General features: G+C 39.8%; 1 protein-coding gene across 1 annotated transcript in view; it reads left to right on the top strand.

Moving 5' to 3' along the window:
* The window catches only part of RPAP1 (RNA polymerase II associated protein 1), a 54,666-nt gene that overhangs the window by 15,205 nt on the left and 22,736 nt on the right, over nucleotides 1–16,725 (top strand). The window contains exons 8-16 of the mRNA XM_015815934.2: nucleotides 5,142–5,257; nucleotides 5,449–5,547; nucleotides 6,546–6,647; nucleotides 8,827–8,994; nucleotides 10,897–11,091; nucleotides 12,289–12,423; nucleotides 13,154–13,333; nucleotides 14,135–14,292; nucleotides 15,833–16,012. Of these exons, the coding sequence (XP_015671420.2) occupies nucleotides 5,142–5,257; nucleotides 5,449–5,547; nucleotides 6,546–6,647; nucleotides 8,827–8,994; nucleotides 10,897–11,091; nucleotides 12,289–12,423; nucleotides 13,154–13,333; nucleotides 14,135–14,292; nucleotides 15,833–16,012 (1,333 nt within the window). The remainder of the gene's footprint in view (nucleotides 1–5,141; nucleotides 5,258–5,448; nucleotides 5,548–6,545; nucleotides 6,648–8,826; nucleotides 8,995–10,896; nucleotides 11,092–12,288; nucleotides 12,424–13,153; nucleotides 13,334–14,134; nucleotides 14,293–15,832; nucleotides 16,013–16,725) is intronic.

Here is a 16,725-nt window from a genome sequence, read left to right as displayed (position 1 = left end):
AATTTCAGTAATAGGACATGAGTTTTCCACTCTGAAGGACCCAAATACAATCTTTGATCTCTGCAGACAAAAAGGTTGCAAGTAATGAAAAATACTTCTGCCTGGAATCTTCAACAGTAAAGCCGAAGAAGAGTGATCTTATTGCCGAGTCACATATCTATGTTGGCTATTTAATGACTCACACAAATGCAAATGAGGTATTTAGATAGAACTTTGAAGTTTAGTTATTTATTTAACAAACTTATATGGGCACCTATCTCACACAGTGATCCTAGGTGGCTTACCAATTAAAATCAACAATATAAAAACAAATATCTTTCCCAGCAGGTGCCAGACCACTCATATTGTGAACCCCCTGAGTCCTTGCCCAATACATGGAAGGCAGAGCCAGTTCTTCACAGCTTTCCAGAAGGCTAAAAAGGGTAGCCCCCCCCCCCCCCCCCCGAATCTTAACATACATTTTTGGAAGCATTTCTTCTTCCAGAGTTCCTTGAAAATAATTTTAATTAGATAAAATGTAAATTTTTCATTTTGGTCCAAACATGACATAATAATGATTTATTATAAAAAAGCCACCTTTAATCCATGTAATATAAACCAGTCTTGTTTCACCAAACCATGCCTAAGATTAATCACAGTTTAGGTTTTCTGCAGTATATTAAGCTGCTGCAGTTAAAAAAACCCGAAGCAGATAGTAATATTTTCCTCAGGGTAGTGCTGTAATAGGGAATGCATGTCAGAGTTACATTAATTTCTATCTCTGCAAACCCTGATTTCTTATAATGCTTCAACTAGACTGCTATGAAGCAATTTTAAAATTCACCAGATTCTCAGCTGCAAGTCATTAAATGGCAGAAATTCAAACAGGATCTGTCTGGATATTTTCATGTCCGCATGGCTCCTGTTAGTGGAGTCTGTGATCAGGAGAGTCTTTGTAGACTTACTCTGCCATTTTTGGATGGGAAGATTTGCTCTGGCCATTTAGTCAAGCCCCTGTCATCTTACGTCTGGACTACTGCAGCTCATTTGTAATGTTGTTGCAGTTGACCTAGGATGCAGTGCCCCAGGTATTACCGGCCCATCTGTGTTGGCCAATGCTTTCTCTCTCTCTTCTACAGGACCTTTATTGGCTGCCAGCTAGTTTCTGGCTGCAATTCAAGGGACTTTTTATATCTGAAATCCTGCATGGCTCAGGATCTAGATATCTTTGAGGCCACCTGCTCTGGGAAGAATCTGGATGCCAAAGAAGATTTGTTAGAGGAAATATGTTCCTCTGAAAGGTTGTGATTATTAGGGATCTATTGTGCATGCCTTCTCAGTGATGCTTTCCCCTCTCTGGAAAACCTCCCCTCGGATATTAGGACAGCCTCTTCCATTCTCAACTTCTATAAGGTGATCAAGACTTTTGGCAACAAGAAAGAGGGATGATTTATCCCAGGATTTTGAAACTATTGGTTGGTTGGGGTAGAGGTTCATGGTTTGTTTAAGTCAGTGGTTCTCAACCTTTTTAATGCCGCGACCCCCAACTGGTCGTAATTTGAGGACTAAACCGGTCGTAATTTGAGGACTAAACCGGTCGTAATTTGAGGACTAAACCGGTCGTAAGTCGAGGACTACCCAACCGGTCGTAAGTCGAGGACTTTCCCTGCCCGGGAGCACCGCGCATGCGTGGTTCCGCCCCCTGCGCCGGCCGAGGCATAGCTGGCAAGCGGCAGAGTCGGAGCAGGCCGACCACCAGCTGGCCCAGCTCAAGGGAGGTAAGGCACCCGCCGGAAAAGGGAAAAAAAAATGGCGGACAGCCTTGCTTGGCGACCCCCGTGAAATGGTCGATCGACCCCAAATGGGGTCGTGACCCATAGGTTGAGAACCGCTGGTTTAGGTTAAGGAAATTCAGCGACTGCCTTGGATAGAATACTGTTATACATGCCTTCAAGATATAAACAGAGTTTCTGAGTTTGAACTACTCATTTTGTACCCAAAATAGAATGTTTCTAGCTTAAAGTGGTCCCAAACTAACATTTTGTATATACAATGCCTATTTAATGCTTCCAAGGAACATTGAACTGCATTACTTGGTGTGCTTTGCAGCACTAGGATGGGCAGTGATTGCTGCGGAATCTTAAATGTAGAAAAGCAGATCTTTAGTGAATGGAGTGGGACATGTGTGTGAAACTCCCATGTAGGGTAGATCAAGCTGCAGGCAATGGCACCACAGGCTGACTACATCTCAGTATGCAAAACTAAATAGAAGCTTGAAAGGATTCTGTGCCTATTCACCTTCTGGGCTGCCAGCTTGCATTTCTGTAGGAGGATTTATCAGGGATTGAATAGTCTGCTGATAACAGTAGAATAAGTAACAGTATTTTTTCTCCTCTTGACAAAGTTTTAGTGTTTGTGTTTGAGGTACATATTACTAATCCGATTCAGAGCGTGGTTTAATTAGCTTTCCTCATTCAGTGATTAATTGAAAGGAAACGCACACGCGCGCGCACACACACACACACACACACACACAGAATTATAAATACCAGAACAGTACAAGTTTCTGTTTATTTATTCCTTCTTCCTGCTTCACACCCACCATCTTGATGTGTTAAAAAAAAAGAAAAGAATTTGTAATGAACTGAATGTGTTAGATAGAAATTTGCAGAGATATTTTTTGATGCGAATGAGTGCTTTAATTTTCTTATTATGTCTGTGTGCGCGTGTGTTAGAATTTTAGATATTTGGCCTTTTTTTCCTACGAAAAGGAAAGGCATGCTTTTATATTCCACACACTCATGGAACTAAAGGGGCAGGAACAAGAAAACTTGCCTGAGCCATAAAAAATAGCCTTGTGTTCCCTGACATAAAGATGTTAACATTTAGGAGAAAAGTGAAAACCATTCTTTGTTGCTGGGCCCTTGGATTTTAACTTTCCGGGGAGGCTCTTATCATGTTTTACTAGCTCAGGGGTAGGCAACCTTGGCTCTTTTATGACTTGTGGACTTCAATTCCCAGAATTCCTGAGCCAGCCATGATGCTTTAAGCCAGGTATCTTCAAACATGGCCCTTTTATGACTCGTGGACTTCAACTCCCAGAATTCCTGAGCCAGCCATGGCTGGCTCAGGAATTCTGGGAGTTGAAGTCCACGAGTCATAAAAGAGCCAAGGTTGCCTACCCCTGTACTAGCTGATATTATTAACATTATTATTGTTGCTGTCTATTCATACAAGGATTATCACAGTGTTTAGACTTTGCAGTCATCTGGGTTCTAACCCAGAACCTAGGAATGATGGAAGTATAATGATATTGGTAACAATCATAATGGCTTTAACTTTTTATGGTGTTTTACATATGTAAACCAGACAGAAAGAATATAGGCACAAATGTACACACAGAGCAACAGTCCCAATCTGTAGAGAGTGTGCCAGCAAAGAATTTAAAATGGCCAAAGTGGAGAAGCAGAAACACAGTATAATGGTAGTAGGTGGGAATGACCTTGGGAGACAGGAAGGAGAGCTGTAGAGGGACAACTGGCATGTAAAAGATATCTCCGTCCATAGAAGGAGGGAGAACCTAGAAAGCATGTTCAGAAGGGATCCTCCTGGTTTTCTGGAAAGTAAAATGAAAGGATGGGAGAAACGCTAGAGATAAGACCGTATTACGATCAGAGAGTATTTATTTATTCTTTACTTAATTTATTATTTCAGTATATCNGGGACCTTGGAGGTCATCTAGTCCAACCCCCTGCTCAGGCAGGAAACCCTATACCATTTCAGACAAATGGCTGTCCAGTTTCTTCTTAAAAACTTCCAGTGTTGGAGCATTCACTGCTTCTGGAGGCAGGTTGTTCCACTGGTTAATTGTTCTAACTGTCAGGAAGTTTCTCCTTAGTTCTAGGTTGCTTCTCTCTTTGATTAGTTTCCATCCGTTGCTTCTTGTCCTGCCTTCAGGCGCCTTGGAAAATAGCTTGACTCCCTCTACTTTGTGGCAGCCCCTGAGATATACATAATAAATTCAAGGCTGATGGATCTCTAGGGACTTCCTGGTTTATTAGTCAGACTCTGCACATGATGTTAGTGACTTCAGGGATGGGGGAAAGTTTATTTTGCTTTTTTAGCTTTTTAAAATTTTAAAATTCTGCTTTTTTAGTATTAATACTTGAGAACTTGTATTCTGGACAACGTTCCACAGATAATGTTATAGATTTATCTCAAATTCTCGGAGGATTGCTTCGTTATTGTTTCTATTTATTGTCTAGGCTATAATAACTAAATATTTGAAAGGCTTGATGTCCAGTCCTTTCCGAGACTTATTATTCTTGCAACCTTTTATTTAGCTGTTCTGATTGAGTTGTTACCAGTTTGTATTTAGTTCCTTGGATGCCTTGCTCTTCCTGTTTTATTTTTTTACAAAGTCTAGAATTCAAAAGAGTTTTTCAAGTGAAATAATCTCTCTGTTTGAGAAGCTCCTCTAAGATTTTTTTTTAAAATATATTATTACAACCCAGATTATCATTTGTATACTTTTTTCCCTAATATGTGTATAGAATGCAATTTAGGTTATTAACCTTATTTTCTGCTCTTGATTTCTGTTCTTACAAAAAGTAAGGGTTAATTAAAGCTGGTTGAGTGAGAATCTCTGATTCTTATGATAGAGAAATCTGGGAAATCAGTAGCTATAAGGCCATTGATTGGAAAACATAGCGTGGAGAGGCAAATGTTTTAAATATTAGGGCAGGATTCTTGTGTACCATTAGACAGAGAACTTTTTTTTTCTATATATGCCTTCCCAATTCCCTGCAGTAAATCTAGTTAGCTAACTTTCTTATGTTGGCATAGGAATGTAGAATGAGGAGAGAGTTTAATTATCATACCTGGTATGAACATTTGACAGTGTTATTCATTCTGCGTACAAGGTGATTACCAGCTTAGCTTCATTTTATCATTAACAACCTTTCCCCCTTTCTTCTCTAGAAGTTATGAAAAATTAAATTGTCAGTGGAGCTGTGATATTCATGTGTGAAAGATGAGTCATTTGGGTGTTTTTCTTCCCGTTGTAGCACAAAATTATTTTTGAGGACCTTTCAAAGACAGTGATACCTGCTCTTGTTTTTGTGCCCGAGAACAGTAACACTTGTCTTTGCCTTTCCAAAAAGATGGTGCCCTTCCTGTGAAGCCTCAGAAGGAATGGGTCCACATGGACAATGTAGAATTTGAGAAGCTGGAGTGGACGAAGGACCTTCCCCCGCTGAGGCAGAACAAAATCAAAAAGGTTGGCAAATAAAAAACAATTTCTTCTCTCTTGCTTTTCAAGTGATCATTCTCTATAAAACACATGAAAGTGGCAAGAATTTGGTTTACTTCAATAGATTTCAGTGCTCCAAATTGTTGTAGATTTTCTGCCAGGTTTTTGGATGTCTGAATAACTTCATAAGAAATAATATTTTTGTCTTTTTCCAATAGGGGATGCAAGCACGCTTTAGTCTGAAAGGAGAGCTTATTCCTCCAGATAAAGAGTTTCCCACACATTTGGGCCTACATCACCATGGAGAAGAAGCAGAGGTAGGTGAAGAGCAACTTCAGATTTAAGCATATCTACAATCTTATTGCATGTTTTCATGTGTCATAATGATCTGTCAGTTTTTACCTAATTCTGAACTAATGATCGCCCACAGTATAAACTTGTAATGAACTGTTTTAAAATTTAAAAAAAAATACAAAGAAAAAGAAGAACAAAACAAACATGATGAAAAGCCTCAGTGTTTGGGACTTTTATAGCCCTTAAAAGAGGGCTATAAAATAAAGAACTCTTAAATTGCGGCAGATTGTATTTTTCCAGACTATTTTGCTATGCATAGCTTATGTCAGGGACGGCGAACCTTTTAGAGACCGAGTGCCCAAACTGCAACCCAAAACCCACTTATGCATCGTCGGGTGCCGGGTGGGTGTGGCCCATTGGCTGGGCGTGGCCCATTGGGTGGGTGTGGCCCATTGGGTGGGCGTGGCTGCGGTGGTAACGGCAGACTGGGTGGGACTAAAAAGTTCAATCAATCAATTCCAACTTTGCAAGATCTTTCCCCCCCCCCCGCGAGAAGTTGAAATTGAGTGATTGAACCTTTTTTTTTTCACATGGTGGCGGAGGCCTAAAGAGAAAAGGTTTTATAAAACCCAGCTGAAGGCCTAGGACTGGGGCAACGGCACGTGTGCCCACAGAGAGGGCTCTGAGTGCCGCCTCTGGCACCCGTGCCATAGGTTCGCCACCACTGGCTTATGTTATGAGCTTAATTCCTCTGAAGCTCTTGTTTTGCAGTTTTCTTTGTTGTAAACATCCCCTTTTAGGCAGATTATCAGGCACATCATCTGAATCTGCCATACTCTGATATGAATGGGATGGAAGATGGGTAGAAGATGACTTTTTTTAAACTCTTTGCTCAATGCAATTTTTATTCGGAGAAGTGAAAAATGGTCTGAGATGGCATTACTATTACTGCTCCTTTCTGCTGATAATGTGCTATACACTTTAATTACTCTTGACTGTTTTTGTGTTTATTTGTTAACAGAGGGCCGGCTATTCACTGCAAGAGCTCTTCCACTTGTCTCGTAGCCATGTCACTCAGCAAAGGACGCTGGCTTTACAAGTGCTGGGCCTCATTGTCCAGAAGGTAAGCTCAGAGTTTGCGTACAGTTTGGATGCTTTCTCAGTGGTGCTTTTATAGAGTTCCACGATCTTTTTGTTAGGCGTTGTGGTAGGTGAAGTTGACAATATAAGATCTTTATATCTAATATAGAGGTGTAGCTGTTGAATCTAAACTGGGAGAAGGTATGGTGGATTCAGGGGAGTCACTCATGCCTAAAGTGCAGCTCCTTTAAGAACTTCCAAAAGATACTGCTTGATGCCAATGCCGGATCGGAACCATTGTGACTTGCTCACAATTTGAATTGTATCAACATGTAACAGTGAGACATCTTCTGACAAATAGCTTTCCCGTTGGTAATTACAATTGCTGTTTGATTTTCAGGTTTGATATATAGCCTGTAATTTGCCTTGAAAATCTCTTTTCCATTTATTCTTTATTTTTTCTTTATTGGCCAAGTGTGGTTGGACACACAAGGAATTTGTCTCCATTGCATAAGGTCTCAGTACATACCGTGATTCTCCGAAAATAAGACCCAGTCTTTTTTTTTTTTTGCTCCAAAAGACGCATTAGGGGTTATTTTCGGGGAAACACGGTATCAGGGTGATCAACCTGGCTGGGTGCCCCATCCCCCAGTGCACGCATAAAAGGCGATAAGTGTGCAGGGGCTGACGGTGTCCGGCAGCCACAGCCTGCTGGCCCCATGGCTGTGAGTTAATTACCTGACCAAGCAGCAGGCGGAGGCAGGCAATCTGGACGCGCCATGTGGTTGCCTGGCTTGCAGGAGGTTCGCATGGTGGCACCGGCAGCAGGCGGTGGCAGAGGCACGGGGGGAGAGGCAGGTGATCCGGACATGCCATGCGGGCCGCCTCCCGTGCTGGCCACCCCCACCCCCCAGAGCTGATGACAATCTTAACTGAGGCTTATTTTGGGGGGTAGGGCTTATATTAGGTGCATGCTAAAAATCATGCTAGGGCTTATTTTCTGGGCCGGTCTGATTTTCGGGGAAACATGGTACAAGCAACAGTGATAAATCATGATCATAATCAACATAAAATCATAAATCATAAGATACAACAATTTGTTGAGAACATTGACTTAGGTCTCCTGCCCGATATGTGAACCATTAAAAATTCCTTTAGAAATATAGTATGGAGGCACTACACTACTGGAACTCTTCAGGCATAGGTACCCTGCAGTGGTGTGCTAATAAATGTATAACAATTGGTTCTGCCAGCTCCACGAGTAGCAGAACTGCTGATCTAGGCATTAGATCTAAGCATTCAGCTCTGCTTTCAGCCAGCATGCAAAATTTCTGAAAATTTAACATAAGCTGGTACAAGCCAGCTCCATCACACAACGGGCATTCTCTTTACAAGATGCCCTGTGTTAATTGTTTAATAAGATTTGAACCTTCAGGCCTTCACTTGATGACTTGGCAGTGCATTAAGATTTAGAGCTAACCTGGCCTGGCTATCAGTGGCTGCAGGTAGGCTGGTCTTATAGAAACTGTGCAGGTACACTTTCCTTTTTCCCCTGTATGTTTTCTCATACTAGCCTCTGGGAAATTAAAAACAAATAGCCCTGGAAGAAACTAAAGACGTTCTGATGTTTCTTCACTCCCACTCCTTCTTTGCCCACCTGAAATCAAAAGGGTATTAGAGAATTCACAGTGCTCGGAATGCAGTAAAACATAGCTTTATCCATGCTATAAAGCAATAGGAAAATATGATAAAATGCTTCTGAATCTGATATTGTTTTAAGTCTTAACATTTTGACTGGGTTTTTATTCTTTGTGGTATTCAGGTAGAATATTCAGAAAGCAGCTAGACCCTCTCCTTGATTTTGCATTTTTTTTGGGGGGGGGGGAATACCAAAACACAAAGTAAAACTATAGCCAGCAACCCCTCCAAATTTCATTGTCCTTTTGGAGCTTATCCTTCTGTGATATGATGTGTAGCAGAACCTGCTAAAGACTAGCCCTTTTCACCTGTTTTACAGGACTAAGAATATACAGAATTAGCCTCGGCTATCTCTGCTTCTATTGTCAGTGATCTTCCATTTCATGGAAGGCCTTCCCAAATTGCCCCACGACACAAGAAGGAGCAGCGCAGTAGCAGCTTTTCTGCTGTCTGAGTCAATTTTGTTGGGGCCCAGCTGATAAGGACTAATGTCATCCATGTTTTGCTTGTGGTGTATGTTTCAGGCCAAGGCGGGAGAGTTTGCCTCCTCGCTGAAAGGAAGTGTCCTGCAGGTGTTGTTTGATGCTGGTTTTCTGTTTTTACTCCGCTTCTCCTTGGATGATCCAGTGGATAATGTCATGGCAGCCACTGTCCATGCTCTCCATGCACTGCTTGTCTCTTTGGATGATGAGGTTTGTATCTGCAAAATGCTTGAATCTATTTAAAAGACTTCATTGTTCACTAAAAGGAAAGGAATAGCTAAATTCTTTAACTTGAGATGGATGTTTTCTTCCCTTATTCTATAGATGTCTGGCATCAAAGTGATGCTTTAAGCCAGGGGTCTTCCAACTTGGCCCTTTTATGACTTGTGGACTTCAACTCCCAGAATTCCTCAGCCAGGCACACTGGCTGAGGAATTCTGGGAATTGAAGTCCACAAGTCATAAAAGGGCCAAGTTGGAAGACCCCTGCTTTAAAGCTTTTGTATCTGACTTTGTGTTACTGCTTGCTCACCTTCTAAGCAACTGTGTTCCCATTTAAACATCTTGCAAATATTAAATATTATTCAGAGATTGTCCTGAATGATTTCTTTTGGAAATAGCAATAATAATAGCAATAGCATATAGACTTATGTGCCTCTCCATAGTGCTTTACAGCACTCTCTGGGCAATTTACAAATGTCAGAATATTGCCCCCAATAGTCTGATTCCTCATTTTATAACATAGAAGCACACAATACACTTCATTAGTTATTTCTTTTAAGGGTCTGTTAGTTCCTGTATCATGAAAACTGTCCTAATTGGAAAAATATTGAATAAATAGATGTTGTAGAAGTGGTTATATTGTGGATATTTTCTGATTCTTGTTGAGCTGTCTTTTTAACTGTTGTGTTTTAAATCTATTGTACCAGGAATGTAAGCCATTTGGAGTCTCGTGATTGGAGAATAGTATAGAAACTGGTATAATAAAAATAGCATAAATAATTATGTTTTCTAGTTTTGAATTAATCAGATCAGCTAAAATCACTTGTGGTTTATTTCCAGACAATATGGTAGCCAATTTAAAACAAATATTATAAACAAAATGCCAGAGGAAGTGGTCTTTATTTTGCATTCCTTTAAAGTGACCTTTGGGAAATGAGCATTAATATGATAGTGGATAATTGTGCTTATCTTTAATTAAACAGATGTAAAGTAAAAAACAGAATAAATTTGCTTTCTCTGTTTCTTGCTACTTTCCAAGCTGTGTACCTCAGAGAGAGTATATAGCAGGGGTGTTAAACTGCCGGCCTGCGGACCGGTTGCATCATACGGAGGCCACGCCCACCCCAGCTCAGGCAATGCAAAAAAAGTCGTGATACGTCGCGACACGTCATGTGATGCGACGAATTTGACATCCGTTGTATACAGAGTTAGGTTAAGAAGAAAGCTTAATAACATTTTGTATAGTTTTTTCAAAATCCAAATGTTCAAAAATATTCAGAATTTAGCATTATTTTTCAGTGGCTGAATCAGGACTTCTAAGTTATTTTACTGGGGAATTGATAAATGTGATAAGGCTAATTGCTAACTTTCCCCAAAGAAGCTATGTAGTTCCATGGAGTTCTTTTAGGTGTCTAGACCAAAGATATATCATCAGACCCAGCTACTGGGATTAAGTTTGTTCCATCAAAATTTAGAAGATCTCAATGCCACATTCTCCTTCCTTTCAAATCAAGGACCTGTTGGAAGGAGTGATGGTATTGGAGAGGAGATGCATGTTAGGGCAAAATCAGTTTGACACTTCCCCTGCTTTTCCTTCCTTTCCTCTCCTAGGAAACCTGTATTGCATCAAACCCCTTGATTGCAAACTTTTAGAACTTAAACAAAGAGATTTGTAATGAAAATTATGAAAATCTGACCATTTTAATTATTTAAAAGTAGCACTTTTCAACAAGACCTTTTTCAATATTACTTCCCAAACCCCCCTTTTCAAACCAAAGATGCTGGGAGTTGAATCTGGATCCTCCTCCATGTGTTCTGAATCTCAGTTGGTTTAACTATAAATCCATGTTTTCTCTCCGCTGAGAGCTTTTTGATGTTTGTTCCCTTCCAGGAATACCTTGACAAGGCTTTTGCCTGGTACCAGGGCATGACTGTGTACCCTTTAATCCCAAACAGTGAGGAAGAAGAAGAACTTGATGAAGAAGGGGAAGGTGATGAGCTAACTCCAAACAAAAAAACACCAGGGAAAAAATCAAAGGATGAAAGCAAGTCAGATACAGAAGTTGCACGATATGATGTTGTAAAGGTGAACATCTAAATTCATACCTCAATAACTCCCTCCTCCATTGTTATATTATTTTGAGTAAAAAATTGATCAATGGTATGCTGACCATTCCCTCAATCAAACCAAACTTTGCATTAGATGCATCACTGATTTTTCCTAGCATTCCAAAAACTAAGTGGATTACATTGGTATAAAAAGCCAGTTGCTTTGAAGAGCTTTTGATTCAGGGTTCACCTGCACAAGAAGATCTCTGCAGTTAACGTAGATTTAGGCTCAGAGAGGCTAGTACCGTGGTGGCGAACCTATGGCACGGGTGCCACAGGTGGCACGCAGAGCACTCTCTGTGGGCCCGTGCGACGTCGCCCCAGTCTTAGGCCTTCAACTGGGTTTTATAAAACCTTTTCGCTTTAGGCCTCCGCCGCCGTGTGCAAAAAAAAAAAGCTTCAATCAATCAATTTCAACTTCTCGCGGGGAAAAAAAAGATCTCGCAAAGTTGGAATTATTGATTGAACTTTTTAGTCCCACCCAGTCTGCCGTTACCACCGCAGCCATGCCCACCCAATGGGCCACACTCACCCAATGGGCCACGCCCCACCCGGCACCCAATGATACATAAGTGAGTTTTGGATTGCAGTTTGGGCACTCGGTCTCTAAAAGGTTCGCCATCATTGGGCTAGTACAATTAAGTACTTGATCTGTAAATTTTCTCACTTTTTTAGGTCATTAATTTGAATAGTGGCAATTTGGAGATATTTTTTATCATGAAAATTAAAGATGTCATACCTCATATGACACACTTCTGGAGAATATCAGATAATTTTTAAGGGTAACTCTGTTGCAGTTACATCTGAGTGATTATCGCAGATATCTTACTTGGTATCTTTCAAGGACTTATGTTCAGATGAGAAGATTGTATCAATTGAAATGTGAATATAAAAGCCATTTCTGTAGTGCAATCTGGCTGTTTCATACAGACAAGTCATCGTTTAAATTCCAGACAGTTTGAATTCTTCAGCCATCTCTTTTCCTCTTTGAAGATAATGTTTCTATCTTCCTGAGCAAGTTGTTGAAATTCCAATTATAAAATAGCAATAACTTTCTATAAGGAACAGCTAGTAACCCCTGAAGCACTTAATAATGAAAACAAAAATCCAGTTTGTGGATTTAATTATTAGTATTAGCATTGTTGTAGTATAAATTGCATGGTTTGTATCTTAGGGACTTCTGAAGACCAAGATACTTCATCGCTTGAGATATATCCTGGAAGTAATGCAGCCTGTGCCATTGGTAGTTTTGCAGATTCTAGATATCCTCATTCGCATAGCAAGGCATTCCACTGAGGTTTGTGTCCAGGTAAGTCTTGTAAATGTCCTTCATTAGAAAAGAGCATGTAACATAAGTGAGCAAGGCTATGCCAGATATCCCAAGTTTGGCACTTTTTGAGTTTGAAATTGCCATTCCAAGTGTTCTGACCTTAAAACAAAGATCCACAAGTTTTGTGTTCTGAGGTCAAGACAATCTCAGCCCACGTCAACCAGAGTTGTTTTTAGAGCGTTCCTACCATTTTGAGAACAGTGATTGAATTGTAGCATGCTGGCTTGTGACTGGATTGCCTTTCCAAACTTTTTCCAGTCTAGCCAGAACAACTCCAGACAAAATGCTTTGTCCCGCCAGAACACAGAAGCTTAAAATGTAATATTTTGAGTTGCAGTCTTTTATCCAGAATTTGAAACAACACATTTTTTTTCATTCCTTGCACTTTTCTACTAGAGCAGGGGTAGGCAACCTTGGCTCTTTTATGACTTGTGGACTTCAACTCCCAGAATTCCTGAGCCAGCCATGATGCTTTAAGCCAGGTGTCTTCAAACATGGCCCTTTTATGACTTGTGCTGGCTCAGGAATTCTGGGAGTTGAAATCCACAAGTCATAAAAGAGCCAAGGTTCCCTACCCCTGTACTAGAAAAATCATAAAAAGAAGGGGCATTGCCAATTTTCTGGAAAGATTTTGCAAGGTACTTGTATCGCTACAATGAAAAGTTGTTAGCTTTATAGCACTGACTTTTGTTAAAATACATGTTTACAGGTCCTTGATTGTCCTCGTCTTGTTGAGATGATTGTCAGAGAGTTTCTTCCCACCCAATGGACTCCAAGACCAGCTGAACCCGGGAAGTTGCTTGTAAGCCTACACGGACTACCATGTCCCACTGCCATGAAACTCATTAGAGTCTTGGCATGTGGAGGGCGAAACACAGCTGCCAGGCTGGTAAGAACTATTTTCAGCCAACACGGCTTAGCTAATTAAAAATAATAAAATGTGCAATTAAGCAAATATGATTGAAGTAAAGAAGGCAGTTCCCCCATTTCTTCCATTTAATTGGCATTCTTTTTATGCGTATACTAGAATTCAAATTTGCACAGAGGAAACAAATGTACCTGAAATAAATCATGTATGATTTTCTAAATTCTGTACATATAGGATCTGCAGCCTTCAAGGAAGAGAAGCATGAAAGAAAGGCATTAGCACAGGGGTCTTGTAGCAAGCAGGGACAATGTTTAATATATAAAAGAAGAATATTTGTTTTTAATGCACGTATTCCCATGGAAAAAGCCTCCTGCTAGTATACACCATAAATCCATCTGATCTCCCATTTGCATGGAGAAAACTGATAAGCATAACAGGAAGACAATAATCCTTTTTTTTGGCTTGTCCACCAGTAACTAATATTCAGGAGCATTTTATTTCAGTTTGTATGGTTCCATTTTGTTTTGTCTATGGAGATTCTCAGTCATCCAGGTCATAGTTGTCCCAAAGATACTTTTTCACAAGGCAACTGAAAGTGAAAGTCGAGTTGTCTCGTGAAAAAGTACCTTTGGGTTCCATTCAGTTGTCGTGCCTAATAGTGATTCACAGATCTGGCCTCCATGAATTTATCTGATTCTCTTTAAAGCCACTAAGTGAGATACCAGGATTATTATATTCTGCTCAATATCAGTATGAATTCTCTTCTCTCGGTACCCCATTACAAGTCCTAAATCTTACTTAACATTTGGTTGTTATTTACAGCTAAACAATTTTGAGATGAAGAGTCGGCTGAGCCGGTTTATAGCTGAAGATCCCGAAGAGCTTTCTCTAAGGAGAGAGGAAGCCATAAATATGAGCACAGAGGCATTCCGCTTGTGGGCTGTGGTCACTGGTTATGGTCAAGCATGTGATCTCTATCGGTATGGTTTTGACTGGGTGTTTGCACTTCAAATTTCACTTCCAAGAATATCAAAGCTTCTGAGTTATTTGGAAGTTTTTCTTGCCTTTCTTAGATGCTATAGTATACTCCTTGGTTCATTTACTATTTTTCTTCTCACCTAAGTGCCACAATAGATGGAAATTGGCCTCAGCAGATACATGATGGAGTAGCTTGGATAAACTACAGCTGTAATTTAGTTCAAAAATGCAAGTTTCTCTTCTAGAAATTAAGCTATTACATATTGTACATAAAAATCATAACTCAGTGGCATCTAATATATCAAACATGGTTTATTTATCTGTATATTCTTCTAAACAAAGGCTGAATAAATTGGAATAACGTGGCTGAATAAACCACAATAAGCAAAACAGAAGTCAGTCCATTAAGGATCTAAAAAAAAAACTGGCAGGAGAGGAGTTGTTTATTAAATTACAGGAAAGTTTCCTTTTCAATTATATTCTTTGCTAGAGGTATTTTATGTATCAACGCTACTTTTTAGGATGGTTTTAGCAAAATCCGTATTTGAACTTTGGAAACTGGATGTTAGTTATTAGGAGGGAAGTGTCAGTGCTTCCTCCTGTTTCCCAGGCTGATCTCCAACCAAGTGGATAAAAGATAAGATGGAATAAGAGATAACTGATGCATAATCCATATTGATCTATATGGAAAGATCTGAACTCCAAATAAGTAATTATTTTGTTTAAAATAGCAACCAACTAGGAATGATACACTTGTTTGGAATCATAATTGATTCCTTAAAATGTTAATATTTTCTTTTTCTCTTCCTCCTCCTCCCTATTGGAAGTTTTCTGACCGTTCTGGTGTCTCAAACCCAAAATAACTTCCTTTCCAGCTCAAAATAGGAATCCTTTAATTTTGGAACACTTATAGAACAATATTAGACCGCTTCTGGAACAGCTGCTTTATATGATCTGAAGAGAAACCAGAGCATAGAACATCTGATTTGAACTCAAAATGGAATGTTAAATTCGAAATATTTTGCACATTGCTATAAATGTCTTGTAACTCGATTTTGACTTCAGTGAGGTTTTTTTTAAAATACCGTATTTTCCGGCGTATAAGACGACTTTCTAAACCAGTGTTTCTCAACCTTGACAATTTTAAGGCATGTGGACTTCAACTCCCAGAATTCCACAGCCAGCAGCCATTGCTGGCTGTGGAATTCTGGGAGTTGAAGTCCACATGCCTTAAAATTGTCAAGGTTGAGAAACACTGTTCTAAACCCTGAAAATCTTCTCAAAAGTTGGGGGTCGTCTTATACGCCCAGTCGTCTTATACGCCGGAAAATACGGGTATTCTATTTTATTCCTTTACACATGTGGTTTGGCATATTACTCATCAAGTTTTCTCTCCCCCCCCCTCGCTCAAAATCTATATTTTAACTGGAAAAGTTGGGGGTCGTCTTATACGCCCAGTCGTCTTATACGCCGGAAAATACGGTAAATGTTTTAACTATGCTAATGTGTTTCTGTGACATCTCATTTTATTGCAATTTACAGAGATCTTTATCCTGTGTTAATGAAGACAGTTTCATCCCTATCCCAATTGACCAGCAGTTTTCAAGAAAATAACACCTTGATTGAGCTTTCTACCCAGCGAGCTGCAGCTGTTGTGACTTTGCTTACTCAAGTGACTCAGACAGCTAGCTGCCAAACGGAACTGCAAGCCCAGCTTAGCAGGTATAGTCATTTTGTCCTGCTAGTGGTTTATCTTTCTGTTTTCCTACAAAGAATCTTCTGCAGCATTTCTCTGAATATCCAGAAGCAAAATATTCTTATAGTGGTTTTATGTTGAAAAAAATGGCTTGTATTATATTTTGAAAACATAATAATAGCAATAGTAATAATAATATACTGGTAATAGAAGATGAAACCCAGTTTAGTCTAGCAGTTAGGGTGCTGGACTAGGATTATAGGGAATAGGGAAACATGATTTTAGTCTTGCTTTAGAGCACAGAAATTAACAAGCTGGTCTGGGCCAGTTATTGTGTTTCAGTCCTAGAAAGAAATCAGTGGAAAGCAACTTCATTTCCATGTCCCAGAGGTGCTTTGTCAAAAAACAACTGGACTTTGTTTTTCCTTGAAGATGTTTCGCTTCTCATCCAAAAAGCTTCTTCAGTTCTTCTTCACCTCTTGGGTAAGAAGTGAAACATCTTCAAGGAAAAACAAAGTCCAGTTGCCTTTTGAAAAAGCAACTTTGGGACAACCATGACCTGGATGACTGAGAATCTCCATAGATACTTCATTTCCATGTTGCCTAGAAAACTGCTTGGATTTGTCCATGCAGTCATCAAGTTTGACTTGGAAAAAGATAAAGTGAGAGAAAATGGATCAAATAAACATCAAAGACGTGATAAACAAAGAATTTGGCAGATCAAACAATTTCTAAGCAA

The sequence above is a fragment of the Protobothrops mucrosquamatus genome, unplaced genomic scaffold (genome assembly GCF_001527695.2).
Source record: "Protobothrops mucrosquamatus isolate PMUCROS unplaced genomic scaffold, P.Mucros_1.0 scaffold387, whole genome shotgun sequence".
Lineage (NCBI taxonomy): Eukaryota > Metazoa > Chordata > Lepidosauria > Squamata > Viperidae > Protobothrops > Protobothrops mucrosquamatus.
The sequence above is the reverse complement of the archived record's forward strand: the minus strand, read 5'-3'. Positions and strand labels throughout refer to the sequence as shown.